This window comes from Aquarana catesbeiana, linkage group LG02, assembly GCF_042186555.1.
Source record: "Aquarana catesbeiana isolate 2022-GZ linkage group LG02, ASM4218655v1, whole genome shotgun sequence".
In the NCBI taxonomy this organism is placed as follows: Eukaryota; Metazoa; Chordata; class Amphibia; order Anura; family Ranidae; genus Aquarana; species Aquarana catesbeiana.
In genome coordinates this window covers 693356484-693377561 of record NC_133325.1, presented here as the reverse complement: position 1 = coordinate 693377561, position 21078 = coordinate 693356484, and the positions used below count along the sequence as shown (strand labels likewise).

General features: G+C 41.4%; 1 protein-coding gene across 3 annotated transcripts in view; it reads left to right on the top strand.

Annotated features, from left to right (window-relative positions):
• The window catches only part of GIT1 (GIT ArfGAP 1), a 249322-nt gene extending 230791 nt beyond the window's left edge, over nucleotides 1-18531 (top strand). For all 3 annotated transcript variants that reach the window (XM_073616833.1, XM_073616835.1, XM_073616834.1), the window contains 3 exons: nucleotides 3623-3805; nucleotides 7339-7402; nucleotides 14191-18531. In XM_073616833.1, coding sequence (XP_073472934.1) covers nucleotides 3623-3805; nucleotides 7339-7402; nucleotides 14191-14403 — 460 coding nt within the window. In that variant the 3' untranslated portion in view covers nucleotides 14404-18531. The remainder of the gene's footprint in view (nucleotides 1-3622; nucleotides 3806-7338; nucleotides 7403-14190) is intronic.
• The last annotated feature ends 2547 nt before the right edge of the window (nucleotides 18532-21078 follow it).

Below are 21078 nucleotides of genomic sequence, written 5' to 3'. Positions count from 1 at the left end.
GCTTGGCCCAGAAGGACTTGGTATGCAGAAATAGTAAGGATGACGGTGGGTTCCCCGTGGACCCTACCGGTACGCCCAGACCTGTTATCTCAAGGTCCAGTGTTCCATCCTGCCTTACAAACGCTAAATGTGACGGTTTGGCTATTGAGACCCACGTTCTGAAGAGTCGTGGGCTCTCAGGTCCTGTCATATCTACCTTGATTAATGCAAGGAAGCCAGCTTCCAGGATGATTTATCATAGAGTCTGGAAGGCTTATATAACCTGGTGTGAATCCAGAGGTTGGCATCCCAGGAAATATGTCATAGGTAGAATCCTTGATTTTCTACAGATGGGATTAGAGATGAAGCTGGCCTTGAGTACCATCAAGGGCCAGGTTTCTGCTTTATCAGTATTATTTCAGCGGCCACTTGCTTCGCATTCTTTAGTCCGAAACTTTATGCAGGGGGTGATGCGTCTTAATCCTCCGGTTAAAGCGCCCCTAAACCCCTGGGACTTGAATTTGGTCCTGGCTGTGTTACAGAAACAGCCTTTTGAACCAATAAGTCAGATTCCTTTGGTCTTGTTGACAAGGAAATTAATTTTTCTGGTGGCCATCTCTTCTGCTAGAAGAGTATCAGAATTAGCAGCTCTTTCCTGTAAGGAGCCTTATTTGATTATACACAAGGATAGAGTGGTACTACGCCCTCATCCTAGTTTTTTACCGAAGGTGGTTTCTGATTTTCATTTAAACCAAGACATTGTTCTACCTTCCTTTTTTCCAGATCCCTGTTCTCCGGAAGAGAGATCTCTACATTCGTTGGATGTAGTAAGAGCAGTTAAGGCCTATCTAGGGGCAACTACTCAGATCCGCAAGACGGATGTTTTGTTTGTGCTGCCAGAGGGTCCCAATAGAGGACAGGCAGCGTCAAAAGCTACCATTTCTAAATGGATTCGACAGTTGATCATTCAAGCTTACGGTTTGAAACAGAAGATTCCTCCGTTTCAGATCAGGGCACATTCCACAAGGGCTATTGGTGCTTCTTGGGCAGTGCATCACCGGGCCTCTATGGCTCAAATCTGCAAGGCCGCAACCTGGTCTTCAGTTCATACATTCACCAGATTCTATCAGGTGGATGTGAGAAGGCATGAGGATATCGCCTTTGGGCGTAGTGTGCTGCAGGCAGCGGTAAAGGGTCCTCAGGTCTGATTGCACCCTACTTGGTCGTGGTTCCCCCCCTCAGGTAGCATTGCTCTGGGACATCCCATCAGTAATTACTGTGGCTCTGTGTCCCGTGATGTTCGAGAAAGAAAATAGGATTTTTTAAAACAGCTTACCTGTAAAATCCTTTTCTTTCGAAGGACATCACGGGACACAGAGGTCCCGCCCCTCTTCTAATACACTATATTGCTTGGCTACAAAACTAAGGTATCCCTGCAAGGGGGAGGGATTATATAGGGGGTTGAACTTCCTGATAGGGTGTGCCAGTGTCCAATCACCAGTGATACCTATATAACCCATCACCTAACCATCAGTAATTACTGTGGCTCTGTGTCCCGTGATGTCCTTCGAAAGAAAAGGATTTTACAGGTAAGCTGTTTTAAAAAATCCTATTTTTCTGTTCCGTATAAACAAATCCATTATTAAAGAGCACACTTTTTCTAGTTAATCAATTGTGGACAACACCTTAAAAAAATAACCATAATATTTAGGGAGTGTGTGGTACTCTCTAATCCACTTCTTCCCGCACAGCTCTCTGGTTGCATTTGCCAGCAAATTTGTCTTGTATCACAAGAGTAGCTGTCGTTGCTCCTGTGTAAATTGACACTTGAAAGAACAGCATCTGCTGTGTTTGGAAGAATTCAGATGTAACAACATTTTTACTGCTATATTGTAATTAGTCATTTATTAGAGGTGACATTTGATCTGCATATGATGTCAGTTAAAGCACCATTGCAATTAAAAAATACAAAATTTATTTATTCCTCTTTTTCCCTTTAGCTATTATTTTGCTGCTGATTTTTTTCAAATGTGTTTACCATTTATATTTCATTTTTTTTGTTATTTCTTTTTGTTCCTTTAATGAGAATTCTGGATTTACTTTCACTTTCAAAAGTTTATTTGGGCCAAGCTGGACCAAAGACTGTAGTAGCATTAGCTACATACAGCAGGCGGTGCTGTATTCCATCAGCAGTACAACAAGTGACTTTCCTTCTACTGGCAGATTTAAAGAGAGCCAGTCTTGGCTCATCTCTGTCGTGTATTTTTTCAGTGAATACAAGGCTTCCTCTGACTGGGTGAGGTGGAGATTGTGGGGTCATTCACCCATGTCTCCGCCTCCATTTAAAGGAAGCCTTGTATTTATTGATAAAAATACCAGCCTTCTCCTAAATGACAGAGATGCACAACAACATACTCTCTCTATATCTGGCAGCTGAGGGGAAGTCATTAGTACTTCTGCTGGAACACGGCGCCACTTATTGTATGTAGCTATTGCTACTCCATTACAGCAGCCCAAGCAGCCAGACTGTTCTGGCCTGGAAATAATTAATTTGAGCCAGACACATTGTAAAAAATGCCTATATTATTATTTAAAACTGTTGTAAACCACTGATGTTAAAAAAAAAACACCCTGCATGGCAATGGCATAATGTGCTAGTATGCATTGCATACTAGCACATTATGAAATACCTTGGAACAAAGCCCTCCAGTGCTGTAAAGTCACTTCTGAGAGCACTGACATGTTCCCCCTGTCTGTCTTCCGAGTTTGCCAGCTCCGACTATGTGATTGGCCAGAGCCACGATGACATCACTCCCATGCATGCGCGTGGGAGCCGCCGTTACCGGCACAGGCTCTGAAGGTCTGGCACAGTAAGCCAGACCTTCGGAGCGCATGTACCAATGATGTCATTGGCCACATGCACTCTGAATATCTCCTAAACTCCTAAAAATTTAGAAGATATTCACAGTACCTACAGTTAAGCCTTATTATAGGCTTACCTGTAGGTACAAGTGGTAGTACAGAGTTTACTACCACTTTAAGATTATGATAAATAATGCTGCTTTGTAAAAGAAACATAATTTTTGTGTTGTTAGAAGTGGAATGAATGGTATCATTTGAACTTTGACAGTAATTATGCAGCATGTTTGTTTCAATGTTGTTGCTTCTGTAGTCCATCTCTTACCATTCACAACAATTTCTTGAACAGAGCATTGATTCTAATGATTTTATTATGTCTTCTTTCCTTTTTCCCTCTTTTTGGTACTTTTATTCTCTCTCAGGGTCCTGCATTGATGGGCTTTTGTTCATGTCATAACTGCTTCTCTTCTTATGTGTACAGAGCAGCATGAAGCAGGTCAAAAGGAGATCAACAGCTCAAAGCCCCTCAATACAAGCCCTTAAAATTGTTCTAGCAGGGCTGGATTGAAGTTTACATATATAGGCAAATTATTTGTGGGCTTTATTTCCTAGTCACTTCTTAAATGTTCATCCTTGGCATTGGTTGTATTTTGGTCTTTTGGGTAATTAAAACCGATATCTGAAGATTTTCTATGCAGAGAATGCTGTTCGCTATAAAGCAAGAATTATTGTCTTTCTGTAGTTCTTATATTTGTATCTTTGTGCATTCTGTTCATGCTTCCAGTATGGAAGGACGGAGGTTCCTGGAGTTGTCTCGAGATGAGGATTTCCATGCAGGTTCTGAGGACGTGGAGGTAGAATTGGACTCGACGTTACCCAGTACGGAGGATGTAATCCTGAGGACTGAACAAGTAACCAAAAACATCCAGGAGCTCCTCAGAGCTGCACAGGAGTTCAAGCATGACAGGTGAGTGGTGGAAACATCTAGATATGACAGTAGGGCTCTGAACAGATTGCCAACATTTATATCTTCTCTGTTATCCCTGGAGATGTGACCATGGTGATTTAGTACCAGTTTATCTTGATGAGGATCTCCATTATTATGGAAAAAAAAGTGATGTACAAAGTATAGTAGCCCATAGGAACCAATCAGAATTTTCCCTTTACTAAACAGACCTCAGACAATTGAACTGCTTTTTTATACACTGCTCAAAAAATTTAAAGAAACGGAGAATAGCATCAAGTCAGTTAAACTCCTGAGATATTGATCTGGTCAGTTATAGCTATGGAAAAAGTATTTGATCCCCTGCTGATTTCGTAGGTTTGCCCACTGACAAAGAAATGATCAGTCTATAATTTTAATGGTAGGTTTATTTTAATAGTGAGAGACACAACAACAAAAATATCCAGAAAAACGCATTTTAAAAAAGTTTGAAATTGATTTGCATTTTAATGAGTAAACTCAGTATGTGACCCTTTCGCAAAACATGACTTAGTACTTGGTGGCAAAACGCTTGTTGGCAATCAGAGGTCAGACGTTTCTTGTAGTTGGCCACCAGGTTTGCACACATCTCAGGAGGGATTTTGTCCCATACCTCTTTGCAGATCCTCTCCAAGTCATTAAGGTTTCGAGGATGACGTTTGGTAACTTGAACCTTCAGTTACCTCCACATATTTTCTATGGGATTAAAGTCTGGAGACTGGCTAGGACACTCTAGGACCTCAATGTGCTTCTTCTTGAGCCCCTTCTTTGTTGCCTTGGCTGTATGTTTTGGGTCATTGCCATGCTGGTATACGTATCCACGACCCATTTTTAATGCCCTGGCTGAGGGAAGGAGGTTTTCACCCAAGATTTGATGGTACATGGTCCATCCCATGAAGTTGTCCTGTCCCCTTAGCAGAAAAACACCCCCAAATTATAGTGTTTCCACCTCTGTTTGACAGTGGGGATGGTGTACTTGGGGTCGTAGGCAGCATTGCACTTCCTCCAAACACGGCGAGTTGAGTTGATGCCAAAGAGCTTGATTTTGGTCTCATCTGCCCACAACACTTTCACCCAGTTCTTCTCTGAATCATTCAGATGTTCATTAGCAAACGTCAGACGGGCCTGTACATGTGCTTTCTTGAGCAGGGGGACCTTGCGGGCACTGCAGGATTTCAGTCCTTCACAGCTTAGTATGTTACCAATTGTTTTCTTGGTGACTATGGTCTCAGCTGCCCTGAGATCATTGACAAGATACTCCTATTTAGTTCTGGGCTAATTCCTCACCGCTCTCATGATCATTGAAACTCCACAAGGTGAGATCTTGCATGGAGCCCCAGACCAAGGGAGATTGACAGTTATTTTGTGTTTCCTCCATTTGCGAATAATCACACCAACTGTTGTCACCCTCTCACCAAGCTGCTTGACAATGGTCTCTTAGCCCATTCCAGCCTTGTGTAGGTCTACAATCTTGTCCCTGACATCCTTGGGCAGCTCTTTGGTCTTGGCCATGGTGGAGAGATTGGAATCTGATTGCTTCTGTGGACAGGTGTCTTTTATACAGGTAACAAGCTGAGATTAGGAGCCCTCCCTTCGAGAGTGCTCCTAATCTCAGCTTGTTACCTGTAAAGAAGAGACCTGGGAGCCAGAAATTTTGCTGGTTGATAGGGAATCAAATATTTGTTTCACTCATTAAAAAGCAAATCTATTTGTAACTTTTTTGAAATGCGTTTTTCTGGATATTTTTGTTGTCGTTCTGTCTCTCACTGTTAAAATAAACCTACCATTAAAATTATAGACTGATCATTTGTCAGTGGGTAAACGTACAAAATCAGCAGGGGATCAGATACTTTTTTCCTTCACTATAAGTAGCAGAGGGGGTTGTTAATCAGTTTCAGCTGCTTTGGTGTTAATGAAATTAACAATAGGTTCACTAGATCAACAACAATGAAACGACCCCCAAAGCAGGAATGGTTTTACAGGTGGAGGCCACTGATATTTTTTTTCCCTACTCCTCTTTTCTGGTTGCTCTTCACTAGTTTTGCATTTGGCTAGGGTCAGTGTCACTACTGGTAACATAAGGTGATACCTTGACCCTACAGAGGTTGCACGGGCAGTCCAACTCCTCCAGGGTGGCACATCAATACGTGCCATTGCCAGAAGGTTTGCTGTGTCTCCCAGTACAGTCTCAAGAGCATGGAGGAGATTTCAGGAGACAGGCATTTACTCTAGGCATGCTAGACAGGGCCGTAGATGGTCCTTAACCCATCAGCAGGACCGTTATCTGCTTCTTTATGCAAGGAGGAACAGGATGAGCAGGGCCAAAGCTCTACAAAATGACCTCCAGCAGACCACTGGTGTGAATGTCTCTGATCAAACAATCAGAAACAGACTTCATGAGGGTGGCCTAAGGGCCCGACGTCCTCTAGTGGGCCCTGTGCTCACTGCCCGGCACCATGGAGCTTGAGGGCATTTGCCATTGAACACCCGAATTGGCAGGTCCGCCACTGGCACCCTGTGCTTTTCACAGATGAGAACAAGTTCACCCTGAGCACATGAGACAGACGTGAAAGGGTCTGGAGAAGCCGTGGAGAACGTTGTGCTGCCTGTAACATCGTTCAGCATGACCGGTTTAGTGGTGGGTCAGTGATTGCCTGAGAAGGCATATCTATGGAGGGACGCACAGACTTCTACAGGCTAGACAATGGCACCCTGACTACCATTGGGTATCGAGATGAAATCCTTGGACCCATTGTCAGACCCTACGCTGGTGCAGTGAGTCCTGGGTTTTTCCTGGTGCACGACAATGCCCGGCCTCATGTGGCGTGAGTATGCAGCCAGTTTCTGGAGGATGAAGGAATTTATACCACGCTTACCTGACCTAAATCCAATAGGACACCTCTGGGACATTATGTTTCGGTCAATCCGATGCCACTAGGTTGCACCTCAGTCTGTTCAGGAGCTCAGTGATGCCCTGGTCCAGATCTGGGAGGAAATACCCCAGGACACCATCCGTTTTCTCAGGAGCATGCCCCAACGTTGTCAGGCATGCATACAAGCATGTGGGGGCCATACAAACTACTGAGTACCATTTTGAGTTGCTGCAATGAAACTTTAGCAAAATGGACTAGCCTGTTGCATCATTTTATCACTTTGATTTTCAGGGTGTCTTTAAATTCAGCCCTCTGTGGGTTGATAATTTTCATTTCCATCAAAGGATGTGGCATTCTTTCGTTCCTAACACATTACCCAGTCCATATCGGTATAGATATCCAGCATGATATTTTTCCCCATTGAGATCTGATGTGTTTTCATAGTGTTCCTTTAATTTTTTTGAGCAGTGTATTACCTTCACGAAGGCACTCTGGTTTTGGGAGTTAAGACCTATATCAGTCTGAATAATTTCAGAAAAAAGCTCCTCGGCTAGAGAAGTATATAGTGCAACTAAATTTTTTGTTTCTTTTGTGTCAATTTAATTGATGCCCTATATCCATAGCTGATGTTTTTCTTTCTTACAGTTTTGTTCCTTGTTCTGAAAAGATTCACTCAGCAGTAACAGAAATGGCATCACTATTCCCAAAGGTAATTTCTACATTTCTAGCTGAAAGCTACCTTACAAACTCCTAGATACCAGATGGTTGTTGTCCAGTCTTTTCTGTACATTATACATTAGGGTATTACAGCCCTCTGGGCAGCAGTTGTCATCTGATTTGGAAATGTACAGCTAAATTGTTTCCTTCAGATAAGAGCATCCTTGATCAATGTGTCAACATGAGCACATAGACATTCAACCTTCTCAGTCCATATAGGAGAAAAGATATTGAGGTGAGTCAGTCTGCAAGTGTCTGACTGGCATATTCTGCCTATGGCTTCTTTAAGTAAAACTGCCACAAACATGTAAAACTGTCAAATTCAACATATGACAGAAAAAATAGCGTAATACTTACATTACCATCAGTTAAAACCAGTTGTCAAAACAATAAGATCTAGAGACACAGGTAGCAGAAGTTACATGCAGAGCTCCTTTTTTATGTAAAAGTTGAGCTTGTGTTTGAATCCCTCACTACTGGTCATTTAGCCTAGGTTCACACTGCTGCGGGTTAGAAATCGTGCGAGTTCAGCCGAACTTGCACAGTTTCAAACTGGCAATGCAGTCCAACTTCAGGGGGCGATTTGACAGACATCTGTGCGGGTTCATGCACAGATGTCTATTCAAATCGCCCCCAAAGTCGCCAAAAGTAGTACAGGAACAGGTGCCCTTACCGGCAATAGCTGCCAATTTAGCATGCATATCAAATCGCATGCCAAATCGGCCCTATGTGAACGTGGGCTGAATGTTACTAGAAAAGTGCACCCAGTCCTTTAATGGCCAATTTAGAATGTATGTGTACATCGATCATCATGGCAATTGAAATGGCTTCTTGCTGATTGCTTGACAAGATGGAAGTGGTGTTTTTTTTTGTAGTGGGTGTGTACCGTGTGTGTTTTTGCCGTGTCTCTAGCACTGAAGCTTACATGTTTTGTAAAAATCAAAAATGATCTTGACATCTCATGTGTGCTCTGCTTCTCTTACATTTGGCTTGGATTCCACTGAATAATAGATTAACATGCTGCAGGATTTATATGCTTTAAATATCTGTATATAAAAAAAATGGCTGATCACAGCATACACAACCTGAAATAAATTCAGATATAGGTACTAAAACAAGTGTGCAGATTTCAGGGTTATGACTAAGCTATTTGTGGGGAACTCCATCTCTGCCCTGCCTAGTGCTCTTTCTGTTGGTTTCTGTGTCTCTAGCATTAAAACATACATGTGTTGTAAGAAGCTAGCATGGTCTTGATAATTCACATGTGCACTACTCATGTCACCTGTGAGTTAGACTCCAATGAAAGTTTGCTTTTATTTCCTGGAAGTGCAATCACTACAGAGTTTGGTGACTCCATTGGAGGTACAGGGACAAAAATCAGCTTGTTCTTATAGAATATAAAACTTTTATATAAATAATGAAATCAGTTTAAACACTTTTAACAAAAATGATATTTTAATGATAAAAGGGTAAACGTTTTTGGAAATGTATACAGTTGCTGTATATTGCAGTGTGACATAAACAAGTTCCCCTTAAATAAACTCTGTCACTTGCTGAAAGCTGCTGCTATATATAATGTGTAGACAGTCAGACGTTCTTGTACCTGCAGCTATTCACGATTTCACCTAAAATGTCGTTTTTTTTTTAAAGGTTTTATTGAAAAAGATCAGTAACTAAAGATGGTACACAGCATACAATAGCGTTCCAGCATCTACTCGATACAGAGGTGATACTGTCACTATTCTAGTACAGGAAAAGCATAACAGTCATCCAGTGATTATTCAGACTTCAATTCAGTGGGTACATAGAAAGTAGTTAAGGCAATAAATACATCTTCCTCAAGAAGGTAAACCACATACCAATAATAAACCATTGGAAAAGATGCCTCATAAGGTTTCCAGGCACCTGAAGGAATTGGGAACAGAGTGGGAAGGGAGGGTGGGAAAAAAAGAGTAGAGAAGAGGTTGGGGGCGGAGAATAGATGGAGAATGCAAAGGGAGGAAGAAAGCGAGAGTGTGTGAAGGGAGAGGAACTTCAAACATACACTGAATCCATAAAGTATTTACAGCGCTTCACTTCTTCCACATTTTATGTTACAGCCTTATTCTAGAATTGATTAAATTCATTATTTTCCTCAAAATTCTACAAATAATACCCCATAATGACCACGTAAAAGAAATGTTTTGAAATCTATGTAAATTTACTAAAAATTAAAAAAACAAAAAAAAAATCACATGTACATAAATATTGCCTTTCCTCAATACTTTGTTTAAAGCATCTTTGGCACCAATTACAGCCTCAGGTTCTTTTTGAGTATAATGCTACAAGCTTGGCACACCTATTTTTGGGCAGTTTCTCCCATTCTTCTTTGCAGGACATGTGCACACACTGTGCAGGGACCACCCTGTCAGATCTCCGCTCTCCCCTATGGGGGATCGGATGAACAGAGACCGTCAGTCCGTGTTCATCCGATCCGCTCTGCAGACGGATAGAAAAATAGGATTTTCATCCGCTGACACCCGCTATCCCATAGGGATGCATGTGTGTCTGTATTTCATCCGAAAACGGATGGATGAAATACAGACATACGGTCCGCATGTGTGAAAGGGGCCTTAATCTTTGTTTCATCAGACCAGAGAATTTTGTTTCTCATGTTCTGAGTCCTTCATGTGCCTTTTTTATTGAGGAGTGGCTTCCGGCTGGCCACTCTACTGTACAGGCCTGATTGGTGAAGTGCTGCAGAGGGAAGGTTCTCCTTTCTCCACAGAGAAATGCTGGAGCTCTGTCAGAGTGACCATCAGGTTCTTGGTCACCTTCCTGACTTAAGGCCCTTCTGCCCCGATCGCTCAGTTTGGCCGGGAGGTCCGCTCTAGGAAGAGTCCTGGTGGTTCCAAACTTCTTCCATTTACGGATGATGGAGGCCACTGTGCTCATTGGGACCTTCAAAGCTGCAGAAATTTTTCTGTACCCTTCCCCAGGTCTGTGCCTCGATACACAGAGGTCTACAGACAATTCCTTGGATTTCATGGCCTGGTTTGTGCTCTGACATGCGCTGTTAACTGTGTGACCTTATATAGACAGGTGTGTGCCTTTCCAAATCATGTCCAGTCAACTGAATTCACCACAGGTGGACTCCAATCAAGTTGTAGAAACATCTCAAGGATGGTCAGTGGAAACGGGGTGAAATAATTATTACCTGGGTGGTTGTTATGGATTCCACCTAGTTATTTCATATATATATATATATATATATATATATATATATATATATATATATATATATATATATATATATATTACTCCTATAGTTAGCTATCTATTAAAACTCTGATATTGTTACTGATGATAGTACAGTGATATAAGGTTAGCTATGAACATAAACACACTGCTTAATAAAACAACATCTTATTTATTTCCCAAGAAATTAGGAAATGCTAACATAAAAACACTAAAGGAAAATATTAGAGCATATGAAATACACAAGCATCAATGATACGTTACGTAAGGTCATACTCTAGATATTCTCTCATCAGCTGGGCTCAAAATGGCAAGAGAGCCATAAGGCAAAGAGAAGCAAGAGAGAGTTTCTCCCTTCCGTGTGCACATTTAAACTTAATTCATACACCGCCCAGACACAACCTCATTGCCAGCCCATCTAGGATTCTGACGAATCAAAAGTAGTTCAGAGGAAGTCCTTCTTAATATATCATTTCTCTGTCCTTCCTCTAGGCATCCTGCTGTATTGTCCTCTAGGGGCAATATTCGTCCATGAATCATCGCTATGTGACCTGGGTCATCTTCAGTGATAGCTGGCCCTTTGATCTTCTGTAGCTCAACTTCATCAATTATCTTGGAAGCTCGATGCGCATGCCCGATGGGCACGATGTCCGCCGGGCACCCGAGATTGCCTGGTAACCGAGCAGGACCGTGGATCTGTGTGTGTAAACACACACAGATCCAAGTCCTGTCAGGGAAGAGGAGACCGATGGTGTGTCCTCAGTACAGAGGAACACCGATCGGCCTCCTCCCCTTGTGAGTCCTCCACCCCCCTACAGTTAGAATTACTCCCTAGGAAACATAATTAACCCCTCGATCTCCCCCTAGTGTTAACCCCTTCCCTGCCAGTCACATTTATACAGTAATCAGTACATTTTCATAGCACGGATCGCTGTATAAATGTGAATGGTCCCAAAAATGTGTCAAAGGTGTCCGATATGTCTGCCACAATATCGCAGTCACGATAAAAATCGCAGATCGCCGCCATTACTAGTAAAAAAAAAAAAAATAAATAATAAAAATGCTATAAATCTATCCCCTACTTTGTAGACGCTATAACTTTTGCGCAAATCAATCAATATACGCTTATTGCGTTTTTTTGGGGTTTTTTTTTACCAAAAATATGTAAAAGAATACATATCGGCCTAAATGGAGGAAAAAATTTGTTTTTTAAAAAAAAAATTGGATATTTATTATAGCAAAAAGTAAAAAATATTGTGTTTTTTTTCAAACTTGTCATTCTTCTTTTGTTTATAGTGCAAAAAGTAAAAACCGCAGAGGTGATCAAATACCACCAAAAGAAAGCTCTATTTGTGGGGGAAAAAAATGATAATTTAATTTGGGTACAGTGTTGCATGACCGCGCAATTGTCATTCAAAGTGTGACAGCGCTGAAAGCTGAAAAATGGCTTGGGCAGGAAGGGGGTGAAAGTGCACTATATTGAGGTTAAAAAAGACACAAATCCATCCTATGTGTGTGATTATATGTCAGTATTACATTGTATATCCCTATATGTTGCGGTCAGTCAGGTGCTTATCTAATAGTTTTTTTAAACTATCGATGCCCGCCCCCCACTGAAACCACCGCCTGTGGAAGGGAATTCCACATCCTTGCTGCTCTTACAGTAAAGAACCCTCTACGCAGTTTAAGGTTAAACCTCTTTTCTTCTAATTTTAGTGAGCGGCCACGTATCTTATTAACTCTCTTCGGCATAAAAGTTTTATCCCTATTGTGGAGTCATCAGTATGGTATTTGTAAATTGAAATCACATCCCCTCTCAAGCATCTCTTCTTCAGAGAGAATAATTTCAGTGCTCGCAACCTTTCTTCATAATATCCTCCAGACCCTTTATTAGCTTTGTTGCCCTTCTTTATACTCGCTCTATTTTCAGTACATCCTTCCTGAGGACTGGTGCCTACAACTGGACAGCATGCTCCAGGTGAGGCCAGACCAAAGTCTTGTAGAGTGGGAGAGTTATCGCTTTATCCCTTAAGTTAATCCCCTTTTAATGCATGCCAATATTCTGTTTGCTTTGTTAGCAGCAGCTTGGCATTACATGCTTTTGCTGAGCCTATCATCTACTAGGACCCCCTGGTCCTTTTCCATCCTTGATTCCCCCAGAGGCTCCCCCCCAGCGAGTAGATTGCTTTCATATTTTTGCCACCCGAATGCATTATTTTACATTTTTCTACATTAAACCTCATTTGCCATGTAGTTGCCCACCCCATTAATTTGTTCAGATCTTCTCGCAAGGTTTCCACATCCTTCGGAGAAGTTATTGCCCTGCTTAACTTAGTGTCGTCTGCAAATACAGAGACTGAGCTGTTTACCCCATCCTCCAGGTCGTATATGAAAAAATTAAGCAGGATTGGTCCCAGCACAGAACCTTGGGGGACCCCACTTCCCACCCCTGACCATTCCGAGTATTCTCCATTTATCACAACCCTTTGAACTTGCCCTTGTAGTCAGTTTTCAATCCATGTACTAACCCTATGGTCCATGCCAACGGACCTTACTTTGTACAGTAAACGTTAATGGGGAACTGTGTCAAATGCTTTTGCAAAATCCAGATACACCACGTCTACGAGCCTTCCTTTATCTCAGCAGCTCACCTCCTCATAGAAGGTTAATAGATTGGTTTGGCAATAATGATTCTTCATGAATCCATGTTGATTACTGCTAATGATACAGTTTTCATTACTAAAATCGTGTATATAGTCCCTTATCATCCCCTCCAAGAGCTTGCATACTATTGATGTTAGGCAAACTGGTCTGTAATTCCCAGGGATGTATTTTGGCCCTTTTTTAAATATTGGTGCTACATTGGCTTTTCTCCAATCAGCTGGTACCATTCCAGTCAGTAGACTGTCAGTACAAATTAGGAACGGTCTGGCAATTACTTGACTGAGTTCCCTAAGTACCCTCGGGTTCAAGCCATCTGATCCCCGTGATTTATTAATGTTACCTTTCCCAAGTCCATTTCTAATTCTGTCCTCTGTTAGCCATGAGGGTGCTTACTGTGATGTGTAATTTGGATGGATTTCAAACAAACTTCTTTCACATTGTCATTATGGAGTATTTTTTGTAGAATTTTGAGGAAAATAATTAATCCATTTTGGAATAAGGCTGTAACATAACAAAATGTGGAAAAAGTGAAGTGCTGTGAATACTTTCTGGATGCACTGTAAAATGCAACTCTATCAGAAGAAGTGATCATGGTTGCATCAAGGCAGCAAAGGAGGGTCAACCCCATGAGTCTATCCAAGCGTACCAGATCTTATCAAATTTTTGAGGGCAATTCCTATTAATGCCAGGCTGCTTATATTGGGGAAAACTTCAACGCTTCCTCAAATTGCTAAAGATTGTCTGTCTTTATGTCTTAAGCTCTAGCATAACTTATATTAAACTATAGAAGTCAAAAGTTATCACATTAATTGATTAGTTCCAATATATTGTGTGCTTAGCAATAGTTTTTTGACAGATTTTCCTTTTTGCCTCCTTTAGAAGCCAGCACTGGAGACGGTACGGTCTTCCTTGAAATTGCTCAACGCCAGCGCTTACCGGCTGCAAAGTGAATGCCGCAAGACTGTGCCACCAGAGCCTGGGGCCTCTGTGGACTACCAGCTTCTGACACAGCAGGTCATCCAGTGCGCTTACGACATTGCCAAGGCTGCCAAACAGCTGGTCACTATCACCACCCGGGAGAAGAAGCAGTGACCTTTGTGTGGACTGAACATCTTGTGTCCTTCACTAGAGGGCACTTTTCTTTTGTAATGTCGTAGCTGCCAAGACTTCCATAAGACACTGAGGACTCTCCATAACCTTGGATGAGACTGAGGCGTCTACACTCCTGGCAACCAACGTGAAAGTTGCCCTTCAGGCAACCAAATGTTAAATCTTCAGTCCCCCTCATCAGCAACATAATGTAGACATGCCCTGGCTTTTACTTTCTTGACCTGTAGAGCATATTCATTTCCAAAACACTGCACACATGTACATATGTGTGTATACACCATATATAGTTACTTTTAAAAAGTGTGTGGTTGTAGGAATTGTCTTGTGGTAGAAGGGTCGGTCACACTTCTTGTGATTGTTATCTATGGGAGAGTAGCATAAAGGCTCATAGTAAATGAGCTCAGCCAAATGTGTTTTACTATATAATGTTTACATAATGGATCCATGGGTTTGAGCTCACTGGATTATAAAGCACAATGTCTGGTCCATGAATGGTAAGGGTGATGTGTACAGCATACTTTTGCTCCCAGCGGTTGCTAGTTGCATCTACAAAAGCCATTTCTATGGTGTAATTGAGGATGGAATTCATCATGAGATAATTTATGCATATTCAGGAAACTGTTGTCATTATCATATATACCCCTTTGCACTGCAGGATGTATCATAGTGCTTCAATTATTTGTATATAAAAAAAATGGCCGATCTGCAGCTCACAACACACACACATCCTGAATTATATTCAGATATACAAAGTAATATATTGTGCAGATTTCAGGGCTATGACTAAGCTATTTGCAGGGACTTCATCTCTGCCTGGCCTACTGCTTTTTTTTTTTGTTGGCTAGGGGGACTGTGATAGACTGTACATCTCAGAGCAACATGCTAACTAAGGCATCTGTCATTTACAGCTGTGTTCATGTACCCCATAACTTAGAGTGGATGTAATTATCAGTTGTAATCTGCTGCATGCTATGGGGCAGCACAAACTGAACACTTTGCTGACACATTACCATCCTACTTGGTGTCAGCCAGTCCCTGTGCTACATTGCTGTGTATGAAAGGGTGTTTGTGAATAAACGAATGTGGCCAACCTAGACTTACACTGGAAATTATGTATATATCTATATATATGTACACATATATATAATATATTATAAACATCTCTTTTTTGTTATTGGGCTGGTAAGGTGCTTAATGTAGAAGACTGTTTAAGTATTTGGTCTGTAACCACTTAAAGCTCATTTTAAAAGCAGGCTGCATCCTGAAGTAAATTCCAGCTAAACTTAAACCTACCCCCACCCCCATTCTAAGTCTATTCTATCTAACCTGTAAAAGAAAAGATGTGTATACTTAAATCTTCTGAAGCCGCTCCGGTCACACGATCAAGCCCCAGCGCCGGCTTCAGTGTAGAGGAGAGGCAACAACAACAGCTGCAGAGCCTGGGCGATGACGCCACCTATAGACTTACTGTGGGGCATCCGTTGTCAGCTGTCCCTCCTCTACTCTGAAGTTGGCGCTGGGACCCAATCATGACTGGAGCAGAGGGCTTCAGAATAGGTAAGTATAGGCATTTCTTCTTTTAAAAATAGTCTTAGCATGGGGTTGGAAGTAGGTTTAGGCTTAGTTAGCATTTGACTGGCATTCTACTTTATTGGGCCTAAACACTGAGAATGCTGGGAAAGAACATTCTGCAAGCAAAATGCTTATATTCCACAAAGTAGCATAGCGCTGTTGGGTCTAGCCTGCAATGGCAATATTAGAAAGGAGTTTTAAAAAAAATGACTTAGTCCTGTGTTTACTACATGTGTGCAGTAAATGTCACAAGTCTTTAGTCTTCCTGAGCTCTCCTCCATTCTTTGCACTGAACTTTTTTTTTTCTTTGTGCTCCCTGGCTCTTGCAGAGAGGGATGCTCCATAGATCTGTGACATGCCTTGATTGTGATTTTGCAAGATGCTAAGAAGTATCCAGCTCAGTCAGTAAACTAGTGCATTGTGCACTAACCAATTGCATCCAAGATGGTTACTTCAAGTTACTGCACTTTATACACTGCTGTTTGCCTTTAATTAAATTTAAAACTACATGTATTCCCGTAACAAAGTGAATCTGTCAAGCAGCAGTGAAATATCTCTTTGAGAAGCCTCAGGTTTAAGTTGTACTTTTTGGGCAGTATACTTATATATTTGATGACAAATGTGCCCGTAGGGTCATTGAAATTGTATCAAGCTATGTATTTATAGCTGTAGCATCAGAATATACATTTTGCTTAATGTTTTGTCCTTGCAGAGCTGCCTGGGTGCAAAGTAGCTATAAAAATTGATTTTCTCAAAGCATGCCCAAAACACTCGCATAACAATGACTAGGCCTACTCATTAGTGCTCAGGCACTGGAACTTGCATTATAGGTTAGAAGAAGGTGTGCTTAATCTATACTGTTATGGGAACACATCAGATGAAATATAAATAGTGCTGAGTAGACTAAACCTGAAGCAAAAGGTATGTGCTGACAGCTCATACTGTTACCTACCTCCTAAAGTTGTAATTGTAAAAGTTTTGTTGCCCAAGTTCATTGAAAAGAAACTGAGAATGAAAATATGGCAGCTACCATTACTATCTTGTTTTTAATAGTGCAAGCTCTGGAACAAATACGGGAGATAGTTCGTGGCTGCACACCAGTTTCAGGACAGTGACTCCGGTAGTAATGCCAGAAGCTGGACAATGGCTCCTTTAAAGAATAATTCCAGGAATCGGTATGGTATACATAGTTGCATTAGTCCATCTTGGACCAGTGAATTTATGTATATACCATGTTGGCTGATGCCCCTGGAAACTGAAAATCCCTGAAGAAGACAGAGTGGCTGTTCTCTGGCATTGAGAACACAGGTGATCACCTGTTTGGCATGGCTGCCATTCAGAGAATGCTTTGCATTTTCTGAATGAATGCAGAGCATTTTCTGATTGGACGAAGTGGAGAGTGTGACATCACCACTCCACCCCATCCAGTCAGAAAATTCCCTTAAAAAAAATGCAACGCATTTTTTGAATGGCTCCTGTGCCAAGTCAGCCATCCTCTTGTTTTCACAATGCATCAGGCCAGCCACAAGTGGAAATCTGGTGTCTATGGATTCGGTGATTTCCAGCTTCCAGGGGCATTAGCCAGGTCTGGTGTGTGTATATGTATGTGTATGTATATATATATATATATATATATATATATATATATATATATATACTGTACATAGTTACATTGGTCTGAAACAATACAACTGTATAAAATACTGATGCCTGGAATTCTTTAAAAACAAGCTAGCAATGTCAACTCCACCATTTCTCTTTAAATTATACCAAGTAGTTAGAGAATGGCAGTTTCTATCTATGCTTTTTCAAACTGGTATTTTACTTCATGACACATTCCCTATAAAGTCCTTAGAAGAGTAGGTGTAGCTAATATGTAGTGCTATTCGTCACACTATATAAATATAGCACTTCAATGACCACTTTTACACGTAGACCTGAATGAGAAGCTTGGTATGTATTTCTCATAGTTCCCAAGCTCCTCCCTAAGGACAGGTTAAATAAAATGCCTCGATGGTTTGCAGGTGGCACATTGCAACTCGTGGAATGTTTGCCACCATAGCCAGCCATTCGCATTTATTCCTTTTCCTAGGGCACCCTGGTTGAGCACTTCAGCTTTGGGTGAAACTCTTCCCCAATTATACAGATTGTATGCTCATCTGCATCCAGTACTGTGTGAACCTGGCCTTAGACACCTAGTGGTTATACAGCTGAATAGTCTTTAGTGCAGTAAAAGTGTATAATTAAATTGTTAGGCATTGTCTGTCTGTAAATCTCTTCTCCAATCCTATATTGCAGCTAGAACACCTCACAACCTACTGACAGGTTGGGCATTTTTCAACATTCATCCTTTTTCCATTTTGCTGCTGGTTCTAAAGTTGCCTGTCTGTAAATTCCAACTACCATTTTTTTTTGTTTGTTTTGAAGCTAAAAATGCCATACTCTGCTTATACTGTGGTCCTTGAGACCTCGGTGGTGGGTGTTCTATGTAAAAAGAATCGTAATGTACATTTGTATCAAATTAAACAACTAACACTCTTTTTTGCTTTGTGTCTGTCATTTAAACTTGCCTTACATATTTAATACACTGTACAGTTGGAAGTATCCCAAAAAGGTTCCTAAAAAAAAATTCTTTTTGTTTTGAATTGTTAAGGGATTAGAACCTATGTCCAGTTATTATTGTCTGTATCTTAGCTGTAAAAATGCATGTGTTGGTGCACCCATTCTGTTTCGCATCCTGCTGTAAATACAGGATACCAACAAAAACCTACCCACTTGGTCACAGATGGCAAAAAGAAAACTTGACCAGGGTTTTAATAAATCCATTCTCCTTTTTTTTTTTTTTTTTTTATTTATTTAATGGGGGAAACCATTTTGGCTTTAGATACTTTCACCAAATACTGGTGTTTTGTTATGGTTGAGCCAATATGTATTGAACCCCCCACTGGTGTTTCACGTTCAGTAGGGTAGCCTTGTGTCAAGGTTCTGGCTCCGAGACAATACTACCATCAGCAGCAAACCGTTCCTGCAGCAGTCACCATAAGGTACAATAGATGAAAATTCCAAAGCTGGGTCTTGTGCACAGATCCTAACACCAAAATCAATAAGAGAAGGCCATATGTTCTGGACTATAGATGTGACAGTGTAGACAAGATAAATATAAGCAAAGTTTACACTGACCTGGCTCCTTAAATCGGTAGTAAATAGGCAACTCAGCGATAATTAAGTCAGTATAATATCACTTACTAGTAGGTGCCTTTTTAAAAGTTTTTCGGAGTACATCCTCTCCTCCAGTCTATCAAGTCACTTGCACATGCACATTAGAATTTAAATTGACTCTACACTGAGTGTGCTGTCAATTTGTAGAGCAACTTGAAGTGCTCACGTCAGCATTACTCCCTGAGTTTACAGTGTAATCCTGCGAGAATGCTGACAATCATCAGTAAACAATCATTTTATTGCACATGCGTGAGATTGCTGCACTGGGGTATGAAAAGGGTGGGTAAGGCAGCAGGAGGTATCCACAAGGATAGTGCCAGCTAGGGCCGCAAGGGATGAAATCACTAATAAGCTGTAACAATAGTAAGAACACTTATAACACTGTTGCTTATCACTTTGTGTTTGAAAGTGCATTATATTGTGGTATTATGCTTTTCCTGGGTTTGTTTTATTGCGTGTACTAACGCTTTACTGTCAACTCTCAAAGCTTAGGTTAAGAAAAAACAAAGGTAAGCGGTTCTTCTGCAAAGCTGCTTGTATGTCACTGGTTATAATAAAACTGTTCTGTTTAAAGCATATTTCAGTTTATGTATTTACAATACAGTTAAAGTGGTTCTAAAGCCTAAACATTTTTTACTTTAAACGCATTTCTTGCATTAAGGTAAAAAAAATGTTTCGGCTTCAGTATCTCCCTCACACTTACCTAAGCCCTCATTTGATCCAGCGCTGTGCTTGTCTGCAGCTCTTCTCTCCCCTCACTTCCTTGTCTCGCAGACAGCGAGGCTTGGGAGCGAGCCAACACACAACACTGGGAGGAGCTTGGAGCTGCGGCATTGTACCCGAGAAGAGGAGGTTCGGGGCCGCTCTGTGCAATTCCATACAAAGCTTTACAATCACTTTAAATTACCTAAGGTCTCTCATGTCCTCCATGATGACCAGTGGTGAGATCTTGGAACTTGAGTTCTCAGCCCTGGTTCCGATCTGCTAAAATCTCAGAGAGGAAACAGAGTCTTAGACCCCATACACACTATTAGATTTTTCGAAGATTTTTGTCTTCCGATTTACCAAAACCATATAATATGACGTCAAACCTTAAGAGTTTCAAATTGTATGCAATCAGGCAGGCCCCTTGCACTACATGTTTTGGAACCGCAAGGCCCATCTAACAAGTGGGTCAAGGGAAGGGTTTGATAGACGAGGGGTTTATCCTGTATAATTTTCAGTTTATGTGTTCATCAATACAGTAGCACAAAGTCACATCTATAAGCGCCAGCTGTTTCCAACAAAATTGATCCAGGGTCCTGTGCCATGTTCAGGATTCTTACACTTGGAAAAGATGGCAGCGGATTGGGTCTCCTTCTATACTGAATGATCATAATTTGATTGGGCACTACTCTCCACTTCAGGAAGTGCAGAAGCAGAGGCAAAACAAATGGACTCTGGGATGGGAAGGATGAGGAGGCCTGCTTGTGGTGCGAGGGATCTGAAAGTCTTCCTATGGAGTCAGATATTGTGGCTGAGAACTCCTCTCTAGAGGGGGGCATCAGAAGTAGCTAGGGAGGCGAATAGGGACAGTGGTCAGGGCAAGCAGGATTTTGACGCTGTGGAGGGGTGTTACCCATTCCCCTGAGACGTTAGCTGAGCATGAGCAGGCAAGGCTTACTGACCCCATTCCCTTTGAGCCTATGATTGGCCATGTGTAGTGAGGGATATATAATACAGATACTCATGACCTGTACTTCTGTGATCAGTGACTATAGGCAATGGGATTGCTGTGTTGATATCGAGCAATGAGGAAGTTTGTGGAGGAGGAGCAGCTGGTTCCCACACACATACCATCAAAATGGTACTTGCATGCACACTGTG